This window comes from Sebastes umbrosus, chromosome 1 (assembly GCF_015220745.1).
Source record: "Sebastes umbrosus isolate fSebUmb1 chromosome 1, fSebUmb1.pri, whole genome shotgun sequence".
NCBI lineage: Eukaryota > Metazoa > Chordata > Actinopteri > Perciformes > Sebastidae > Sebastes > Sebastes umbrosus.
This window is the reverse complement of record NC_051269.1, coordinates 29,526,677-29,545,719: the sequence shown is the minus strand read 5'-3', so window position 1 is coordinate 29,545,719 and position 19,043 is coordinate 29,526,677. Positions and strand designations below refer to the sequence as shown.

General features: G+C 36.8%; 2 protein-coding genes across 2 annotated transcripts; both read right to left on the bottom strand.

Moving 5' to 3' along the window:
- Positions 1-2,744: 2,744 nt before the first annotated feature.
- rabif (RAB interacting factor) lies at positions 2,745-6,916 on the bottom strand. Its single transcript, XM_037785764.1, has 3 exons — positions 6,753-6,916; positions 6,059-6,211; positions 2,745-3,934 (listed from the first exon to the last, which is right to left on the bottom strand). The coding sequence occupies exons 2-3, from the start codon at positions 6,200-6,202 to the stop codon at positions 3,686-3,688; spliced, it is 393 nt and encodes a 130-aa protein (XP_037641692.1). The 5' UTR covers positions 6,203-6,211; positions 6,753-6,916; the 3' UTR covers positions 2,745-3,685.
- A 2,421-nt stretch (positions 6,917-9,337) lies between these two features.
- On the bottom strand, positions 9,338-18,816 carry adipor1a (adiponectin receptor 1a). Its single transcript, XM_037776075.1, has 8 exons — positions 18,713-18,816; positions 15,353-15,568; positions 15,158-15,271; positions 13,630-13,801; positions 13,265-13,451; positions 12,596-12,783; positions 12,264-12,457; positions 9,338-11,197 (listed from the first exon to the last, which is right to left on the bottom strand). The coding sequence occupies exons 2-8, from the start codon at positions 15,497-15,499 to the stop codon at positions 11,069-11,071; spliced, it is 1,131 nt and encodes a 376-aa protein (XP_037632003.1). The 5' UTR covers positions 15,500-15,568; positions 18,713-18,816; the 3' UTR covers positions 9,338-11,068.
- Between the last annotated feature and the right edge of the window lie 227 nt (positions 18,817-19,043).

The window sequence follows — 19,043 nt, the reverse complement described above, 5'->3', positions numbered from 1 at the left end:
CATCCTGCAGCTTCTATGGCGATGACACTATTTTCTCCAAGTAGATGTATTTTATTTTGGTCAGAGAGGGAATCAAAATCTTGGAGTTTACATTTAATTTTTGTAAAGAATTGTTTCCTAATCTCTTCATATGTGCTACATTGTAAGCAGGAAATGTGTCTCTGTCTCCACCTGTCTCTGTGGACAGAGCTGACAGCCTGTCTTCTCTAGGCAGCAGGTCTGCACTATTTTGGGCTATTATTTCACACTGATTGTGTGTATAATTGTTTTTACTACACGGATGCAGCTCGTTTATATCTGTTTGAAGGAGTTAAATGCGGTTACGCCTTAAAAGTCATTTAAATGTACTTTAACACCGTCCTACATGAACTACAGTAGAGTTTGCTCTGAGCACAATACTCGGTGGTTTCCTATCAGATGATAGCCTCCCTGTTGGGTGAGTTTGATTTGTACACCCTTTTGGCCCGCGGGTGTACTGTGTTGAAGGGATTAGTTTAGATTCGTGTCTTCTTTTTACCCCCGCCCGGCTGAGCGGACATAATGGACGTATCAGACGGTACATTGGGTTTTCTAATCGAACACACCCACTAGATCGTTGCGCGCTGACCGGCACTTCGTTTTTAAATGGTCTAGAGGAGCTCGTTGATTGGTGGAGACCACAGTCATATGTTATGATAGTTCAGCTGTTTATGTTTTAATCATTTTAATAATAATATATTTAATTAATTAATGTACTGACTCTGAACGTCTCTAGCATAATGTATAGCCTTTATAATATAGTAAAATACTATATCTTGCCACTGTTTTAATTAATTACTTTTGTATTAGTTAGATTATATTATTATAATATTATTATATTATTATTAATTATATATTATTATTTATTATTATATTATTATTTATTATATATTATTATTTATTATTATATTACAGTTTTAATTGTTTAATCATATATTTTGTTTTTGCCATGTTCTCCCAATGTGCATGAGGCTACAAAATACTTTATTTATCTATACACTGGGGAGTAGCCATTTTACCTGATAATCCTCTTATTAGGGTCTGTTTAAATATGTTTAAATAAGGGGTGTCGCAATACAGTATACTGGTGTTAATGATAATCATGATATTAAAAAATTAAATATTGACATCATGTTAATAATACACATATGATCATATTGTGTAAATAATCCTTTTTATATATACAGTTATGGTTACAGACTCTCTCTCTCTCCACCTCTCATATTTTGAAAAACTACATCGAAGAGATGTCCATCATCAGACTATGAGATGAGTTTATAGGAGTTAGTGGAGTGCAATGCATGATCCAAATAGACAGTTTTTTTTTTTTGCAAAATTCACTTTTATATAAAGCCCTATTATACACAGGACCGAGTAGTAAAAGAAATAGAAATATTTCCTATTTTAAAATAAAAAATGTTAAATGATTATAAAGCCTTGGGAGGAGGCATGTTGTCTCAGGAGCGCTTTCTAATTTTCTGGTGATGGACATAGGGGTGTTACGATATACCGGTATTGACGATAACCATGATATTTAAAAATGAAATATTGATATAATGTTAATAATACACCTATGAATATTGTGTAAATAATCCAGAGTCACTTAAATCATTTTATATATACAGTTATGTTTACAGATTCTCTCTCCATCTCCCTACATCTCCCTTGACTCTAATCTTTTTGCAATAAAAAGAGACAAAACGCACAATAAACAAAGTTTTTTTCTCAAATTTTCTATAGATATCACAATAATATCGTCCAGTATTCTGGTGGCCACAATAATCATGTAGTGAAAATCTGATATTGTGACAGCCCTAGTTTAATACAGAATTGTATAGCATATATTATCCTACTGTTGTCTACATGCTGTTGTACATTGTCTGACATTATCTATAGTCTGTTTGTTCACATTGGTTGTTAAAGTGATCTAAAGTTGTCTGTCTATTGAGGTTGTCTATTATATCCGTTTATCTGTTTTGTCTGATAACTTTGTCTTATTAATATTGTTTGCCAATCTAACATTATCAATCACATAATCACACTTTTTTTTGTTGTTTTTTAAATTTTTAAATGAGCAACCGTTGTATCATCTGCTGATTGAAGATTGGCCTACCCCTACATGTGTTTCACTGATTTGAATGTCCCTGTTCTCTGTTTCGTTTGAACTTCCCCTTGGTGGATTTTGGACAGTAGACTATAACGGTCGGGTACACATGACAGGTGTCTTTCACGGTCAACTGTGCATATTTAAAGGCGCTCAAGATCACTCTCACAAAAAACTCTGGACCACCACAAGCTGTTTGGTCTTGAGTTTTATGTATAGAGTCATTTTGAATACATTTCTCACCAAGCATATACAGCCTTGACATATTCATGTAAAATGATGCACATTTGCACAGCTGCTGTAATTCCACATATATTCCCCCCATGCCCATTTTTATAGTATTCCTAACAAAATACTCTACATCCATAATGGCATTTATATTTTAGAATGCACAAAGGGAAGCAAACAGCTCCACCATCATCACTCAGTGTTGCCACTGGTTTGATGGGGTTCAGCTGACAGGGTGGGGGCAGAGCCTTAAGTTGATAGGTGCACAGCACACACAAAATAACGATGACTACATCACAATAGGAGATCTGCTGGCTGCCACGAAAATAATAGAGGTCTGTCAAAGCATGAAATCATGACATCTAGTGGCAAAGAGTAGACTTACATCTTAAAATAATGAATGGAGATTTTTAATGGCTGATTCACCCAGGCTGAAAACTGTTTGCATAAGGAGTATTTCTTCAGTGAGTATTATGTGCAGGTAATAGTGAGGTCTTCTGTGGATAAGCCAGAGAACTCACAACATTGTCTCATGAAAGAGATGTCGGGGGACCTGATTTTTTTATCAACAGTGAGTAACTTGTTTAGGGCTGCAACAAATGATTGTTTGCAGTATTTAATAATCTATCGAAAATGTTTTCAGTGAATTGATTAACTTATAAAATAGTGAAAAATGCCCATCACAAGTTCACAGAGCCCCACCTATCATCTTCAACCTGCTTCTGTTTGACCAAATATATAAAACCAAAAAGTATTACATTTACAATGATTAAAAACAATAACAAAGTAAAGCAATAAATACTCATATTTGTGAAGCTGGAATTAGTGAATGCTTTGTATTTTCAAGTGACTTTAAAGATTCATCAATTATCAAAATTGTAAGTTACTCAATCTTTAGTCAATTTATGATCTTTATGATCAATCTGATCTTTTACATTTTTGTATTTTTATAAATCAAACAAACCCTAACTCATGTTAGGATTGATTTTCATCTCATTAATCTGACAATAATTTTTTTTATTGGTTAAAAGACACTGAGATGAAAGAATTTACATCACATTATCCAGGAAACAGCTGCTGCAGAATGGTATTCAACATCTGCTTCCCAAAAACATCTTTAATAGAAGAGCTCATACTGTTGTCGGTATGATAGAGGAGAATGAGAGTGAGTGACACAGTCCTGTTATCATCATAAACAATGTACACATGACAGTATATGTAAGTGTGTGTGAGTGATGGATTAGGTTGGGGTGAACTCGGGGAATAAATCCAAAAAAATGCATAGCCTGCCAACACATTTTTTAAAGTTCATGTGGGCTCAAATGTGCATTTAGACTATGCATGATTCACCCTCTCCAGAGCGACGTAGAAACTTTTCTTGTCATCCAAACAGTGCCAGCCGATTGGTCCGATCTCACAATCTGCACAGATGAGATACTTGATTCTGCCCACGTCCTTAGTGAACCCCACATTCTCAAAAGTGTACATGTCATCCACAAACCAGTGGGCGGTCAGAGTGTCCCCGTCCACTGAGCCCTCTGTGGTGCTGAGGCCGCTCTTTTTCCGCATGGATGGTAGGAACAGCTGGTGGGTGAAAACACAGCCTCAGATGACACGAAAATACTTCTGAAGAACTCAAAATCAGTAATGCAATAGGAGTTTTGGACTTATATACATGAACAGGTTGCCATGTATTCATGTCTTTCTTTTTACATAGTTAGACCTAGCTGGACCAAAGATATATAAAAATCAGACTACATCACTCTGGTCCCCAGAAACCTCCACTGGCTGGCTACCTGTTGCTTTTCAACATCCTCATCCTGGTACACAAAGCTGTAAATGGCCGAAGTATATATTGTGCTCTCAGTGTATAAACCCTGCAGATCTCTCAAGGCACCAATCTCCTTCATATTCCTTCAATGTTTTTAAAAGTCTGTTGCGAGTATATGTAGCATTTACACACTTAAATAATTGAACAGTCTGCCTGCTGATCTTAGATTATATTATGATCATTTAAAAGCCTCAAGACCTTTTTATTTGGATTAGCATTCTCCTAGCAATTTGCTGGTGTCTTAGCATTGTTGCCTTTGTATATATATATATATATATATATATAAATATATATATATATATATATATTTATATATATATTTATATATATATGTACGTACGTGGAGGTGCAACAATTAATCGACTAGTTGTCAACTATTAAAGCATTTTCTGACAATTTATAGACCAAATAACTAATCGATTAATTGAGAAAATAATCAACAGATTAATCAAAAATGAAAATAATCATTAGTTGCAGCCCTATAAAAAGTCATCCATTTAAAATGTAACTTAAATAAAAGAACTCTTGTGTTATAAGCAAAATGTATTTAAAATATCAAAAGTACTCAATGCATAGTTAGTATATGTTAGTGTTATACTATCAAATATTATCCCACTAGATTATTATTGCTGATGCATTAATATGCAAGTAATATTTTTCAGTTGTAGTTGGTCGAGGTGAAGTTATTAAGTACTTTATAATATATTGGGTAGTTTAATCTATAACACTGCATCATATATTAGAAATATACCATATGTTTTGAATGTAGCATCTTTGTTTGTAAATGTATTAGTAAATCCAGCCATCTAATGAATCTAGTGGAGTGAAACTACATTATTTCCTCTATGGACAGTATTGGAGTACATGTAAAGTAGCATAAAATAGACATAGCCTACTCAAGTTATGTACCTAAAAACAACATCGAGGCCAACACCGTGGCCAACACCGACAACACCGAGGCCGTCTAGAGGAAGGGACAGAGCAAACTGTTCTTCCTGAGGAGGCTCAGGTCCTACAACGTCTGCAAGACGGGTGCTGCAGATGTTTTACCAGTCTGTAGTAGCCAGCGTCCTCTTTTTTGCTGTGGCCTGCTGGGGGGATAACACCAACTCAAGGGATGCCAACAAACTAAACAGGCTGGTGAGGAAGGCTAGCTCTGTAGTTGGATCCGAACTGGATGATCTGGAGGTGGTGGCAGAGGGGAGGATGAGGAGGAAGCTGGACGCTATCCTGGTGAACCCCTCCCACCCCCTCCATGATGAGCTAGTCAAGATGAGGAGCACCTTCAGTCACAGACTCATCCTCCCTCGGCACAACACAAAGCGCCTGGGTCAGTCCTTCTTGCTGGTAGCCATCAGGCTCCAAAACCAAGGCTGACCCCCACACGAAAACTATGAGGACCTTAAACTTAAAACACGCACTATCTGGACTATCTGCATCTACAGTATCTGCACTACTTGCAACTTACTTACACTACATCCCACATACCATTTTATAGACTGTACATATTACATATATTTATTGTACACTAAATTTTTTTTATTGACGGACGATACACGCTATGTTCATTCACTATGTATATTCTGTATCTCTATTTATTGTTTTTATAATTTTTTTGTACTTCTCCTGCACCTTTGCTGCTTTGACACCTGAATTCCCCCCCTGGGATTAATAAAGGTTCATCTATCTATCTAAAATGTGCACTAAGTTAAAGTACTTGAGTAAATAGATTGTTCCCCTGGTTTTATGATCATGTAAAGCACCTTGGATGAAATGGTGCTGTACAAAAACTATGCAGTTGATTTATATTACAGGACAGACAGATTAAATATCAGCCCTCTGATGTGAGCCCATCGCCCTTATGTCAGACACCATACCTCTTTCTCTGCTAACACAGCCATCCCCGGGCACAGCACCTTGGATCCGCAGCGTTGACACACCACAGTCTTGCTGTTCTTGCCGTCCTCAGAAACCAGGTCGGACCGGTCCGGGGTTTCTTTGGGCTCTTCACTGTTGTCCATCTCGATAACCTGACAAGCAAACAGCAGGATTCACTGTGATCTACATGCACTAAAGGCTAAAGGACGCACAGTTATCTACCTCCAGGACTGAACCAAAGGACTAACTGATGGGCTGACAGTTAATACAGAGTGTTATCTTATGAAAAGAAAGATGGGGCGCACACACACACAGAGAGAGAGAGAGAGAGAGAGAGAGAGAGAGAGAGAGAGAGAGAGAGAGAGAGAGAGAGAGAGAGAGAGAGGACCAGAACTACAAATCATCAGAACATTTGTAGTCCGGAAGTGCTCATAAAAGATATTCACTAATGTTTACATGTTTATATTAATATCTACTAAATATTAATTATGGCAATATTATTCTGGGATATTACTTAAAGTGCAACCAGATGAACGTTAGTTTTAAACCGATAATACTCAAACTAACGTTAAACCACACCTCTTATTATGCTAACATCTGAGCTAACATGAATATAAACCGACTAAAGCTACATTGACGTCACACATCCATAAACATTACATACACAACTGAGTAAAGTCAAAGAAGACGTACCTAAATGTTGAAGTAAAACAATGCTGTCAGTTAAATCGTAAGACAGACAGGTTAGCTAAAGGCTAGCATAGCATACTAGCTGGTCTTGAATTGTACCAGCCGCTAAATGCTCCCGGTCAGAAACAACGTGGTTGCGCTGTTTGGTTCCGACTTGAAAATAAATGAAATGTAGAAACTGATGATAAATTAATTTTAATTGGTCTTTTATGGTCTTCAAAATAATTGCAACTAACTATTTGAAATAGGAGGAGTTTTACAATATATTATGCTATATCTAGATATGAATGAACAAAAGAATTAATAAAAACAGATACAAAATAATAACAAACAAAACAAGAGTAATAGTGTCCGAAAAGGAGTAGGTAGAAGTAAAACTTATATTTCCCTACCCCTTTCTCACTTCTCCTCTATTAACTCATATTATATAATATAATATAATATAATGATATATATAAACTATCCCAGATTTATCTACATCCCAAATTAAATGTTAATATGAACAGCATCCCAAGTTTATTTACAACCCACATATCCATCCTGAGTTAAAAAGTAGATATAAACCAACCCTTATCACAACTCTTCCTCATCCATATACTGGACCTCTCAAAAATATATTTTTTGGATAGCTTTTTAAATTGATTTATATTTGTGCTTCGATTCAAAAGATATCTTCAAAACACTTTTTTTATGATGGTCTGTGAAGATAGAATTGGGTTAAGCAATGGTGGCAGAAATATCCAGATGTTATACCTCAATATAAAATAGTCAACAAGTAAAACCCCTTCATTAAAATATTAAACGTTACCTAGGTAAAAGTATGGAAGTATTACCAGCAAAGTGTACCTAAAGAGTACAAAATGTAAAAGCACCTATTATGCAGAATGACCCTTGTCAGTGTTAGCTGCTTTTTTAATTTCTGGTGCATTTTTTCTGTAAGCACAAGCATCATTTTAATGTAACTATAGCTGTCAAATAGATGTAACTGAGTAAAACGTACAATGTATACCATATCCCACTATAATGTAGTGAAGTAGAAGTATAAAATAGCATAAAATTGTGCCCCGATGTTCTAACAAACCGTAGCAGAAGTGCCCTCTTGGATATGGTGACCAGACGTCCCGGTTTGTCCAGGACTGTCCCGGTCTCAAGCTGGGTGTCCTGAGTCCCGACAAATATCTGTAAACTACTAAAATGTCCTGGTTGTCAACATTCACTAGCAAATCGTCCCGGTATTTCACTTTTTCACAATTAAAATAATAATATTTACTATATAATACATGTTTTCAGCACTTATATAGACATTATCAAGTTTTGTCCCACTCATCATGTAGTAACTAACAGTTAAGTCCTAACCAAATATGTGTATAAATTATATATATATATATATATATATATATAATATGTCTACGATCTTATTCGAAATTCTACGATGAGCGTTTTACATGCGCTAATATACTAAGTGCTGAAATAATTGCCCAACATCCTGATGAGCCTGTGGTGTGTGCATAAGCGCAAACATGTGTGGTACACTTACGGTTCCCGTTTTGGGAGTTTGAAAATATGGTCACCCTACTCTTGGATATCCCTGCTGTAGATAAAACATGATAAAATGCCCTACGGCGCTCTTTCAGTGGAGAAACGCAATGAAGTACCCTTTAGAGTGGCCTTAAAACTGAGAAAACATGATGCAGTGGCATATAGGCATCCCTACATGCTAGAAAACTTTCTGTGCGCTGGTGCCCTTTTTTATTTTTTCGCCCTTCAGATAGCCCGAGTCCGCCACTGCTTCCTGACGCCACAGGGACTTTTGCCCTGGCAAAACACAGTCATTAGGAGAGGCTCTTTAAACTAGTGATGTATAATTTGTGAATACGGATGCAGAGTCTACACATTCAATGCAAGAGGCGCGATGACGTCACTGTTGACCACCTCACAAAAATGACCTATCAGACAATGTTTTGATTGATTGAATACAGCGAAAAAATGTCCATCAACAGACTATGAGATGAATTTATAGGAGTTAGTGTAGTGCAATGCATGATCCATATAAGATTTTTTTTTTTTTGCATAATTCACTAGCTCTATTATACATAGGTCCGAGTAATTAAAAAAATATTAAATATTTCCTATTTTAAAATAAAAATTGTTAAGTGGTTGTGAGGCCTTCAAGGGGTATGTTATCTTTCGAGTGCTTTCTAATTATGTCTGATTTATAGTCCTGATAGTCTGGCATTTTAATACAATTATGTTATGGATTAATTTACTTCAGCAAGAGAACATCATGTGAGGGAACATTTTCTGGTGATGGGACATTATTACAGCTGTGGTCCCATCCCACACATCTGTCTGCCACTGTTCCTGATTTAAGTAATCTCCAACCAGCAGCTAATCCCAGGAGATGAGGGAAATGATGACGAGCTGTTGTGTTGCCTCATTTATGTGTTCAAAACACGGTAACTGTTGATGTCTACCATTCATTAAAACGGTTTTAAAGATAGAACATTATTTTAAATACTTAAATATTATGTAAACACAATTTTGTACGGTGATAAGACCATGAATTGTGAGAAACGACTGACACCATGTTTGTACATGTGGAAAAAAATTTATTACAATAATTTTCCAAGTTTACCATTAATAAATATTTATGTTTACATTTCAGTGAAATGTATGATTTATCACTTTCTACACAGGACATTACACAAAGTCAAGAATACACATTGTTTTAGTCTTTGTAATAAAGCTCGAATAAGTTGATCTAGAAAAAGGAGTCTTAAACAGCAGTTGATACAACCTATCCATGGAGTTGTAAGTTCAATAATGATTCGATTGTATATAATATGGCAAGGAAAACAAGAAAAGTCAACATCTGGAAATCCTTGAAGCTCCTTTGACTGTTAAGATAGGCCGTTTTATTTAAAAACATTTCCGTTGGCCTAAGGCACAGGAATACTAAAAGTTTATATCAATCATACATAACACATTTTAAACCCCATACGGTGATTTAAAGTTTTGAATTTAATAGTATACACTAAGGTGCATTTGATATTTACACCTCTCATTGCATCTGAAATCTAGCACAAAAGAAATATCTCTAGCAGACAAAAACACAATTTGACCCATCCAGATCTGTACATTGTGCGTCGCCCAGGAACTATTACAAATTAATCAATGATGTGTTTTCTGACTGAAACACGATGGCAGGGGAGTTCTTTTAACTTCTACATGTTCAGCATTTTAGTCTAACCTCAACTGAGCAGCTGTATTTTTACACAGCTGCATCTTTTCTGTGCCATTATGCAATTTGAAAATCATTTGCTTGGGACTTTTGTCAATCAAAATGCAAAGGAACTCCAAAAATGTTGGTTTTAAGTTCAAAGAAAAACTGAGAAATCAGTTTGTTTTAGTATCCAGCCTATTGATTTTTGATAGTTTTGGTAAGAATTCTGATGTGCATTACGCCTTTTGTTACTCAGACACATTTATAGATCATAATTATAGGATTTAAGCTCAATGTTCCTTTCATAATAATGTTTTTTATTTTGTTTCAATGTGATTTTAGATTGATTGACTGGGCCTTAAGAGTACAGTTCATGATTTATTGCAGAGCGGGCATGGGGTGGGTTCGTAGTGGTCCTCCAGGTTTCAGCACAAAGCTGCACAATCAGTGTCAGCAGTTAGAAAACATCTGGTGACATTTATACACACTTTATGTGTACACTTTCATCCTCCTAATACAAATGTGTGTGCAGGCCCTCAAGCACCTAAATGATCCTGGACTTCTCTGCATCTCACTCCTGGTGGACAGTACATTCATCCTCTAACCTGCATGGAAACTGGGAGGGAGGATAGGAATGGTTTACAGTATGTGCCCCCTGCTACAGCACAAATAATACTCTCCGTGCCCTTTGTGCAATGGTAACAGACTATATGAAGAGGTCGGGGTGCTAGTGAGCTTCTAAGAGGTGACCATCAGTTACAGGAATATACGATTTTGGTTAAAATCCCATTTTGACCTTACTTGAAAATGTAGACTTCAAGTTTCATAATTATTGAAGAAGTAGTGCCTGTTGAAGATTCCCTCCGTAGTTCAATGGCTAGTTAATGCTACTTTATTGGAGCAAAAAAGAGCCAAACAGAAAGACCACCAAAACCCAAACAAGATGTTAGCAAATCAGAATTACAGAAGGAGCAATAAGTGACTATATTGAATTCCAGCAGCATTTTAAGTGATTGTGTGTGCGTGTGTGTGTATCTGTAGGTGTGTGTGGTGTGGAACTATAAAGAAAAGTATGAGTAAGTCACAGTCAGGCCTCTCAGAGTAGAGTGTCATCTGTGCACCCTCCCTCCAGGCCGTAGCGGAACTCCTGCAGGTTGGAAACCCCGTAGAAATGGATGAATGCCGCTGCCACGACCAGAACATGAAAAATCTGATGAGAGTGGAACTAGAAGGAGAGAAAGAGATGTTTATGTATCAGTTTCATTCATTATCATTTTGCCTGTGTTTGATCAAACAAAGAAAAATACATCAATTGTCTACAGCTGTGTCTGAAACTGCTCCTTTGTTTGTTGTCAGAAATATTCACATTTGTTATCTAAAGGCCACTCAAAGCGTTTTTGATGTCCCTTACTCGCGCATCTCACAGAACAGATACACTTCTGTGAACTCAACCTTTCAGTCTGTCTACTATTATATTTTATATTCTAGATTTAGTTTTTTAATATTTACTTATTTATTATAGCTTTATTGTTTACTTACTTATTTATTATATCTTGTTTTGATTTTACTGATGCTTTGTTGTTTGCAGTCTCCTTTGCTGCTGTAACATTGCAAATTTCCCAGCTGTGGGACTAATAAAGGATTATATTTATCTTATTTTATATATATATCAGTCCACACTGACTCTATGAGATGCGCATTGGACGGAGACCCCCAGCGTTTTTGACGCTTTATGTCTATTTTTTCTTATTAAACTTATTTATATTGACGGATCTAATGCTCCCAGTCTGTCTGTGAGCTCGCCTGTTTCACTACAGGCAGATTCCCCTCACTCGCTGCGGTGGGCGGGGAAATAAAACCAATTAATCAATACATAGGCCTACAAACACTGTTGATTTCTTCCCATGGAGCTAACATGTAAACTATTTTGGTTCAGTAAATGTCTGCTGTCAGGGCAGAATGGTGAGCCGCTGTCCACCCAGCTCCCCAACAGCTGCTGCTGACAGACGGGCAGAGACGCTTGCGGAAGACAATCAGTGTGGATTGGATGACAGAACGCTTACGCACCGTTCACCTCTTGCTTACGTCTTGCTTCCAGTGGGGAAGTAAGAGTGATAAACTGCACTGTGTTCATCATGTAAAAATGTCTAAACATGGCATCTTTTCCCCTCCATTATGGTGATTGAAGTATAATATAATTATTAGTCAATTTTTCTTATTTTTTGGGGGGAAACTAAACTGTTTGCACAACTAATCACCTGTTATGTAATGTAAACACATGAAATACTAACCCAGATGTCACACTTTCCAGGAAAATAGCGTTCAGGGATCCTGGCTGCATACAGACCAGCACCAGTGATATACATGGCACCCATCAGGTAGAACCAACCCATCTGGCCGACTGTGGTGGCCTTAACAAAGCCCTCCTCGATGGTGAAATGCATGGTGGGGACAATGCCGCTTAATCCAAGACCCATGAACACACCTAAGAGAAGCATGGACTTCAGTTACTTTGTTCACTTTTGAAAAAGTCAACATCTACATTACAATTATAACCCAAAGCAAACATTACAGAGAAAACAGTGTATCTAAAAAGTGCACAATATCCTCGACTGGTCAGCACCTGCTCTTGTAGGTCTGTGACGAGGTGTAGAGAACCGGTCCCACTGGGCCACTATGATGGCGGCAATGCCGAGGACACATACAATGGTGAGGTAGATAAGTCGAGGCTGAGGGGAACAATAGAACGAGTAGTACAGCCAGGGCACGAAGGAGCCCATGATCAGGAGGGCAATGCCCGAGTAGTCAAGTCTGAAGAGAAGGGGGTGACACACAGACAACAGTTGAAGATCTGCTGGATGCAAAACAGCTGATGTTTTCTCATGTTTCTAAACACAAGTATATTTCTAAAAATGGTCAACAACTCTCCTGTGGATTTTTGATTAGTGACATTCTCACATGAACATCGATATGGTCCTTATGGTAATAGCTGGTAAATTTCAAGTCTATTCAAATCTGATAAATTGCAAATGCACGTATCTAGCAGCTTTAACTACAGATCATAATAAAGCGCACTGAACTACCATTTTGACCTGAATAATGATTGTGGGTGTATCCCTCATTAATCTTACTCAACTCTAGTAGTAGTATGAAGAAACATATGGATGCCTGATATTAAAAACCTGGCTACTCCAAGAGCAGTAAGTCTAAAATAGTAAAATACTTTGACAATTACTAACGATTCCTTTAAGACATACAAGGCCAGTGTGTGAGAAGCAGTGTGAGGCCTTACTTGGAGAAGGTGCGAGACACTTTCTCAGAGTGGCAGTAGACGGTATGAAAAAGCCAGGAGAAGCTGAGGCAGAGCACAGCTCCCAGGAAGAACATCCCGAACACCACTTTCTCTTGCAGCGGGGCCATAAAATACATGTTGGGCCGCAGCATAGTTAACGTGCCCAGACAGATGAATAAGATCAGCCCTGAGGAGAAAAACAAGCCAGTTTTATTATTAGCCAACAACAGAAGAGACCAGAGCTATCCAGTTCAAAAACATGTTATCCAACTAACTGGTTGTAAACCAGTAAAAGTTCAGAGTCTGCTGCTAAAACCTTATCTTCAACAATTTTAGGAATGTTATGTAAGGCGTTTTACTCTCACCTAACAGGTGAGTCCAGATGTTTCCTGTCTCAGTGTGAATTCTGAAGATGCTTCCAAAACAGGCCCGGAAGGAGGGCATCGGAGGCCGATGTCCATGCAGGAGGTAATCGTTGTCCTTAAGCCACTCGGGCAGGACATGGAAAGGGATGACCCTCCAGCGCCCCTCCCAAACCTAAAAAGCAAACATACATTTACAATTACTATATGGCTCCCACACTGAAAGTCGATGCAGTGATGATGCAGAGACTAATATTTTAATTTCAATTATCAGAGCTCAACAATAAGGATTGCCCGCTTGCCAGGGTCAAGTAAAATGCCACGTCAGGCTAGTAAATCTAGCGACTCATTTGCCCCGACAGAATTGTATTTTTCTGTAGCCGATGATGGAAGTAGCTAAAGAGTGAGCCATCTTATATATTATATTGCTGTTTTTACCACTGTACAGCACTTTGGTCAACTTTTGTTGTTTTTAAATTGTTCTCTATAAATAAACTAAACTTGAAACTTGAGCCATCTTGCTTCCTTCTCATCTCTGTTGAGAGTTGCACATGCACAGTGCCGATCGGGCACTCACAAGAAAATTGCGGCGAGTAAAGACAAGGTTTATGAGCTGAAGTGCAAGCGAGCATTTCAATTATCCTGGAAACAGAAGTTAAGTCGGGTGGCGTCAGAGGATATGGGCGAAACTCTATGCATTGCGCAATTGGCCACCCGAGTTTAAGCGCTGATAATCGAATGAAATTTAAGTAGAATAGACACAACGTATTTTGTGTTATGAGTAGTTGTAAAAGTTCCAAAATAATTTCATATTTTTCAAGTTCTTCAGTGGCAGTAAAATCAACACCCTGCAATTTTAAAATATAATAAATAGGAATATATGTGAATTAAGGAATGTCTGTTTGATTTATTGTAAACTACCTTGCTCTTGTTCACTCTAAATAGCCACGTATAGCAGACAAAATAATGTATAATTATTTTACCCCTGAAGCTAGCATCATCTCTCCGTCTTAAGCATAAAGTAAGTTGGCCGGATCTTTTTTATCAGGTTTCTTCTGAATATCTAGATGCGGTTTGACACTATTTTACTGACCAATAAAGTCTTTGTTGTAAGCGGACACTTGTCTCCCATGGTGACTTGTGTGTGTCTTATACAACACACAACATGTGTCTGAACAGCATGTTGAGTTTCAGCTCATTTTACCGATGCAATATTTATGCTGGGTGCCAAATTGTGTAATGTCATAACATCTTTTACTCTCCTTATTCTGCCACATTTGAATTTTTACCAACCAACATTTAACAATCACAATCAACTTTGTCAGATTGAGCTGAATATATTCATACCAGTAGTAACTATATCAATACTCGTCATTGTAGAAATCTGCATTCATTGTTTCACGCTAAAGCTGAGGTTGGGTGCAAGGAAGTGAAGCCAGATTGGATAACATGTTCCTACCAACCTCAAACGTGTATATTTTAGGTCCCTGCATCAACCTGAAAGTTTATTGAATTGAGAAGACATTTTTACCTTGTGTACAAACTCCTCCATCTTCTCCATGGCATGGTGAGCCTGAAGTGGTAAGGTCAGGACCTCTCCCACCTCATCATCCTCCTCGTCCTCGTCAGCAAGCATCGCGGCACCCTTTAAAAGGGATCACAAGAGAATACTGAAGAGACTGAGCTATATAAACTTTTTTCTGGGAGTTCTTTGAAACAGCCCTACCTCTGAATGGATGCCTTTAGACGTTGTCGGTCGCCCCCCTGCCTCCTCCAACAGTGGCCCCAGCTCCATCAGCTCAACATCTGGGACACGACAGTCCTCAGAGATCCGGCAGTCTGCATCACTTGCAGACCCGTTTCTGCCTGACATAGGGAGACTGCCTGATGACCCACTCACAGCCTCTGTATTCTGCTTCAAAAGGTACACTTCAGTTTCCTCCTGAAAAACCAGAATCACAATCAACTTTACTGGTTAAGCAGGTTGACATATACTGTTCAAGAAATGTGACTCCAGTTCTCAGTAGCTCTCAATATCCTCTGCACTGCAGAGAACGAATTAACAGAAAGATACAAATATAGACAGAGTTAAACAAAGACGATACAATACATAAAGATCGGCAAACATAATCGCTATTATATACAGGGCGCAAATGGTCGAAAAAAAAAAAAAAATCTGGAATAGGTATTAGATAATAAGTAGATATGCATGATATATATGTGGCTGATATATTATTGAGAATTAATAAATGTAATTATTGATATTGTTACAATAATGGAATTGCAGCTGATATTTATGTCCAATAATGTGAAGCCTGTTTACAAAAGCTGCAGACGGGATTTCACCTGAGATGGGATCAGTAAGTGGAAACTGTTTTAGTATTTTTTAAGGTCAATTCTTCTTATGTTTTTTTTAATATAGCCTATAGATGCTTGTCAATAAGGTCTGACATTACTTAGCCTGCATGTTCAGGGTTATATTGTCACTAAGGGTGTATATCACAGGTTTCACCACCATACGAGATTATAGCAATTCTTTGGACAACGATATATTTGCTGCTATCACAAAGTTTTCCAAGATAAGATTTCAATTTGATTCAATTCAGGGGCCTACAATCGATATGAGACGATATCATATGCTTATTTAACACAATCAGTTACATTTATATTAACTCACACAAAGCCACTTAATTTCAGAAAAACAACCTATTCTTTTTAGTAGAAACAATGAATATAAATTTCACAATAAAGGTTTATCTTAAAGATTATGATCGATTGATGCAAGATATGTATCGATATTTTCACTTTGCATCGAAGATATTGGATCGTTGATCATTAAATTCGACACCCCTAATTATCACACACAATTTTGCAACATTTAAATTTATTCTTTACTCTATGAACAATGAAGGTGCTCTAATATAGCAATCAAAAAATGTTTTTTTAAATAAACAAAACGGTCCTGAAATTACATATTGGTGCATTATTGATATTAAGTTGCTCTATATACAGAGATGGCTTTATGTGCGTGTATTGAAGGATACAGTACATACAGTCTGCATACGTATAACAATGAAAGGATATTATGTCATGCTATTGTACAATGTGTATAATACACTATAATATATAGTGCAGTAAGGCTATTGCAGGGTTATTGCAGATCAATAACTAACATTTTTAAGTGATAAACATGTATCTAACTCTGAGACGATATCATTTGCTTATTTAACACAATCAGTTACATTTATATTAACTCACACTAAGCCACTTAATTTCAGGCATTTAAATGAAAAACAATCTATTATTTTTAGTAAAAAATAATAAATATAAAGTGGGAATTTCACAAATTCCCACTTTATATAGCAATCAAAAATGTCTTTATCTTCCTTTTTTTATTTTTAAATAAACAGGAAATCCTGAAATTACATATTGGTGCATTATTGATAGTAAGTTACTCTATATACAGAGATGTATTGATGGATACAGTACATACAGTCTGCATAGTCTTACATGTAACAATGAAAGGATATTATGTCATGCTATTGTACAATGTGTATATTACACTACAATATATAGTACAGTAAGGCTATTGCAGGGTTATTGCAGATCAGTAACTAACATTTTTAAGTGATAAACATGTATCTAACTCTGAGACGATATACAAAGCCACTTAATTTCAGGCATTTAAATGAAAAATAATCTATTATTTTTAGTGAAAATAACAAATTACATATTGGTGCATTATTGATAATAAGTTGCTCTATATACAGAGATGTATTGAAGCATACAGTACATACAGTCTGCATAGTCTTACATGTAACAATGAAAGGATATTATGTCATGCTATTGTACAATGTGTATAATACACTATAATATATAGTGCAGTAAGGCTATTGCAGGGTTATTGCAGATCAATAACTAACATTTTTAGGTGATAAACATGTATCTAACTCTGAGACGATATCATTTGCTTATTTAACACAATCAGTTACATTTATATTAACTCACACTAAGCCACTTAATTTCAGGCATTTAAATGAAAAACAATCTATTATTTTTAGTAAAAAATAATAAATATAAAGTGGGAATTTCACAAATTCCCACTTTATATAGCAATCAAAAATGTCTTTATCTTCCTTTTTTTATTTTTAAATAAACAGGAAATCCTGAAATTACATATTGGTGCATTATTGATAGTAAGTTGCTCTATATACAGAGATGTATTGATGGATACAGTACATACAGTCTGCATAGTCTTACATGTAACAATGAAAGGATATTATGTCATGCTATGGTACAATGTGTATAATACACTATAATATATAGTAGAGTAGGGAGATTGCAGGGTTATATTGCAGATCAATATGCATGCATATAATGTATCTAACTCCTGATTTAAAATGGCTGGTGATTAATCTGGGTCTCATGTTGAAAAACCTGTTTCATCGATCAGACCAGACATCAGTAGCTACATAACAAGAGAACAAAGGAGCCGCTTCACTTATTTAGATTTATGTCACCACACACAATGATTGCTCGACAAAAAAATAGTAGCGACAAATACTCCAGATATAACCCATATTATATCTGACATTTGATACACGGAGGCTGAAACAACACAAACACTACGTTTTAACCGAGCAGAGCTGCTCAGAGCAGAGCAGAGCTACAGCAGAGCAGAGCTGCTGCTGCTGCCGGACGGATGTTGATTAGCACAGCAGCAGCGGAGGGAACATAGAGTACAAAATGTAAACAACCGCAGGATACCGACGACTTAACGTGAATCCGTAACATCTGTACGGTTAGGTACATCAAGGAGACTAATGACCTTGTAATGAAGAAGCACTGATACCTGTGTAAGTTAGTAGGTCGCGGATGTCTCGTCTATCATGTTGCTAACGTTACCGTGTAGCTAGCAGCGAGCTGTGTCGCGAACCAGTCGAGCTGGTTCACTGGTCACTAAACTAACTCTCCAGCAGCGGGGTTAAAACTCTTCTACGACGACACCGACGTGTAGTGTTATCTAGGTAAACTACTATACTAACATCTGCCACGGTTATTTTAGTTAAATGGGTACAGGAGTTACCTGACAAGGTAGTCTTCTTCAAACCAGGAAGGTGAATTATTTATCGATATGCGAAACACAATCCTTTCCGGAAGTTGAGTTGAGAGCACTTCCGCAAACCTAAATCCCTATCCTCCTTTTTCAAAATAAAAGCACGTAGAAAAACAAATATCTTTACATAGTTTTAATCAGCAAAAGCCTTAATTTTTTTTTTACATTTACAATGATTTACAACATGTACATACGGGAATAATATTTTTTTAAAAAATTGTAATCTTATATAATGCATCTACTATTGTAAGTCTTAGGGAAGACTAATCTTCCCTAAGACTTACAAATGTTATAATTATAA

What these genes read in the sequence shown, in the direction of transcription:
- rabif (XM_037785764.1), bottom strand. Translation starts at nt 6,202, where the DNA reads ATGGACAACAGTGAAGAGCCCAAAGAAACCCCGGACCGGTCCGACCTG. An exon ending in CTGTGTTAGCAGAGAAAGAG is followed by an intron (nt 3,935 to 6,058) that starts GTATGGTGTCTG and finishes TTCACCCACCAG; the next exon opens with CTGTTCCTACCATCCATGCG.
- adipor1a (XM_037776075.1), bottom strand. Translation starts at nt 15,499, where the DNA reads ATGTCAGGCAGAAACGGGTCTGCAAGTGATGCAGACTGCCGGATCTCT. An exon ending in GTGTCTCGCACCTTCTCCAA is followed by an intron (nt 12,784 to 13,264) that starts GTAAGGCCTCAC and finishes CCTTCTCTTCAG; the next exon opens with ACTTGACTACTCGGGCATTG. An exon ending in TCACAGACCTACAAGAGCAG is followed by an intron (nt 12,458 to 12,595) that starts GTGCTGACCAGT and finishes TGCTTCTCTTAG; the next exon opens with GTGTGTTCATGGGTCTTGGA.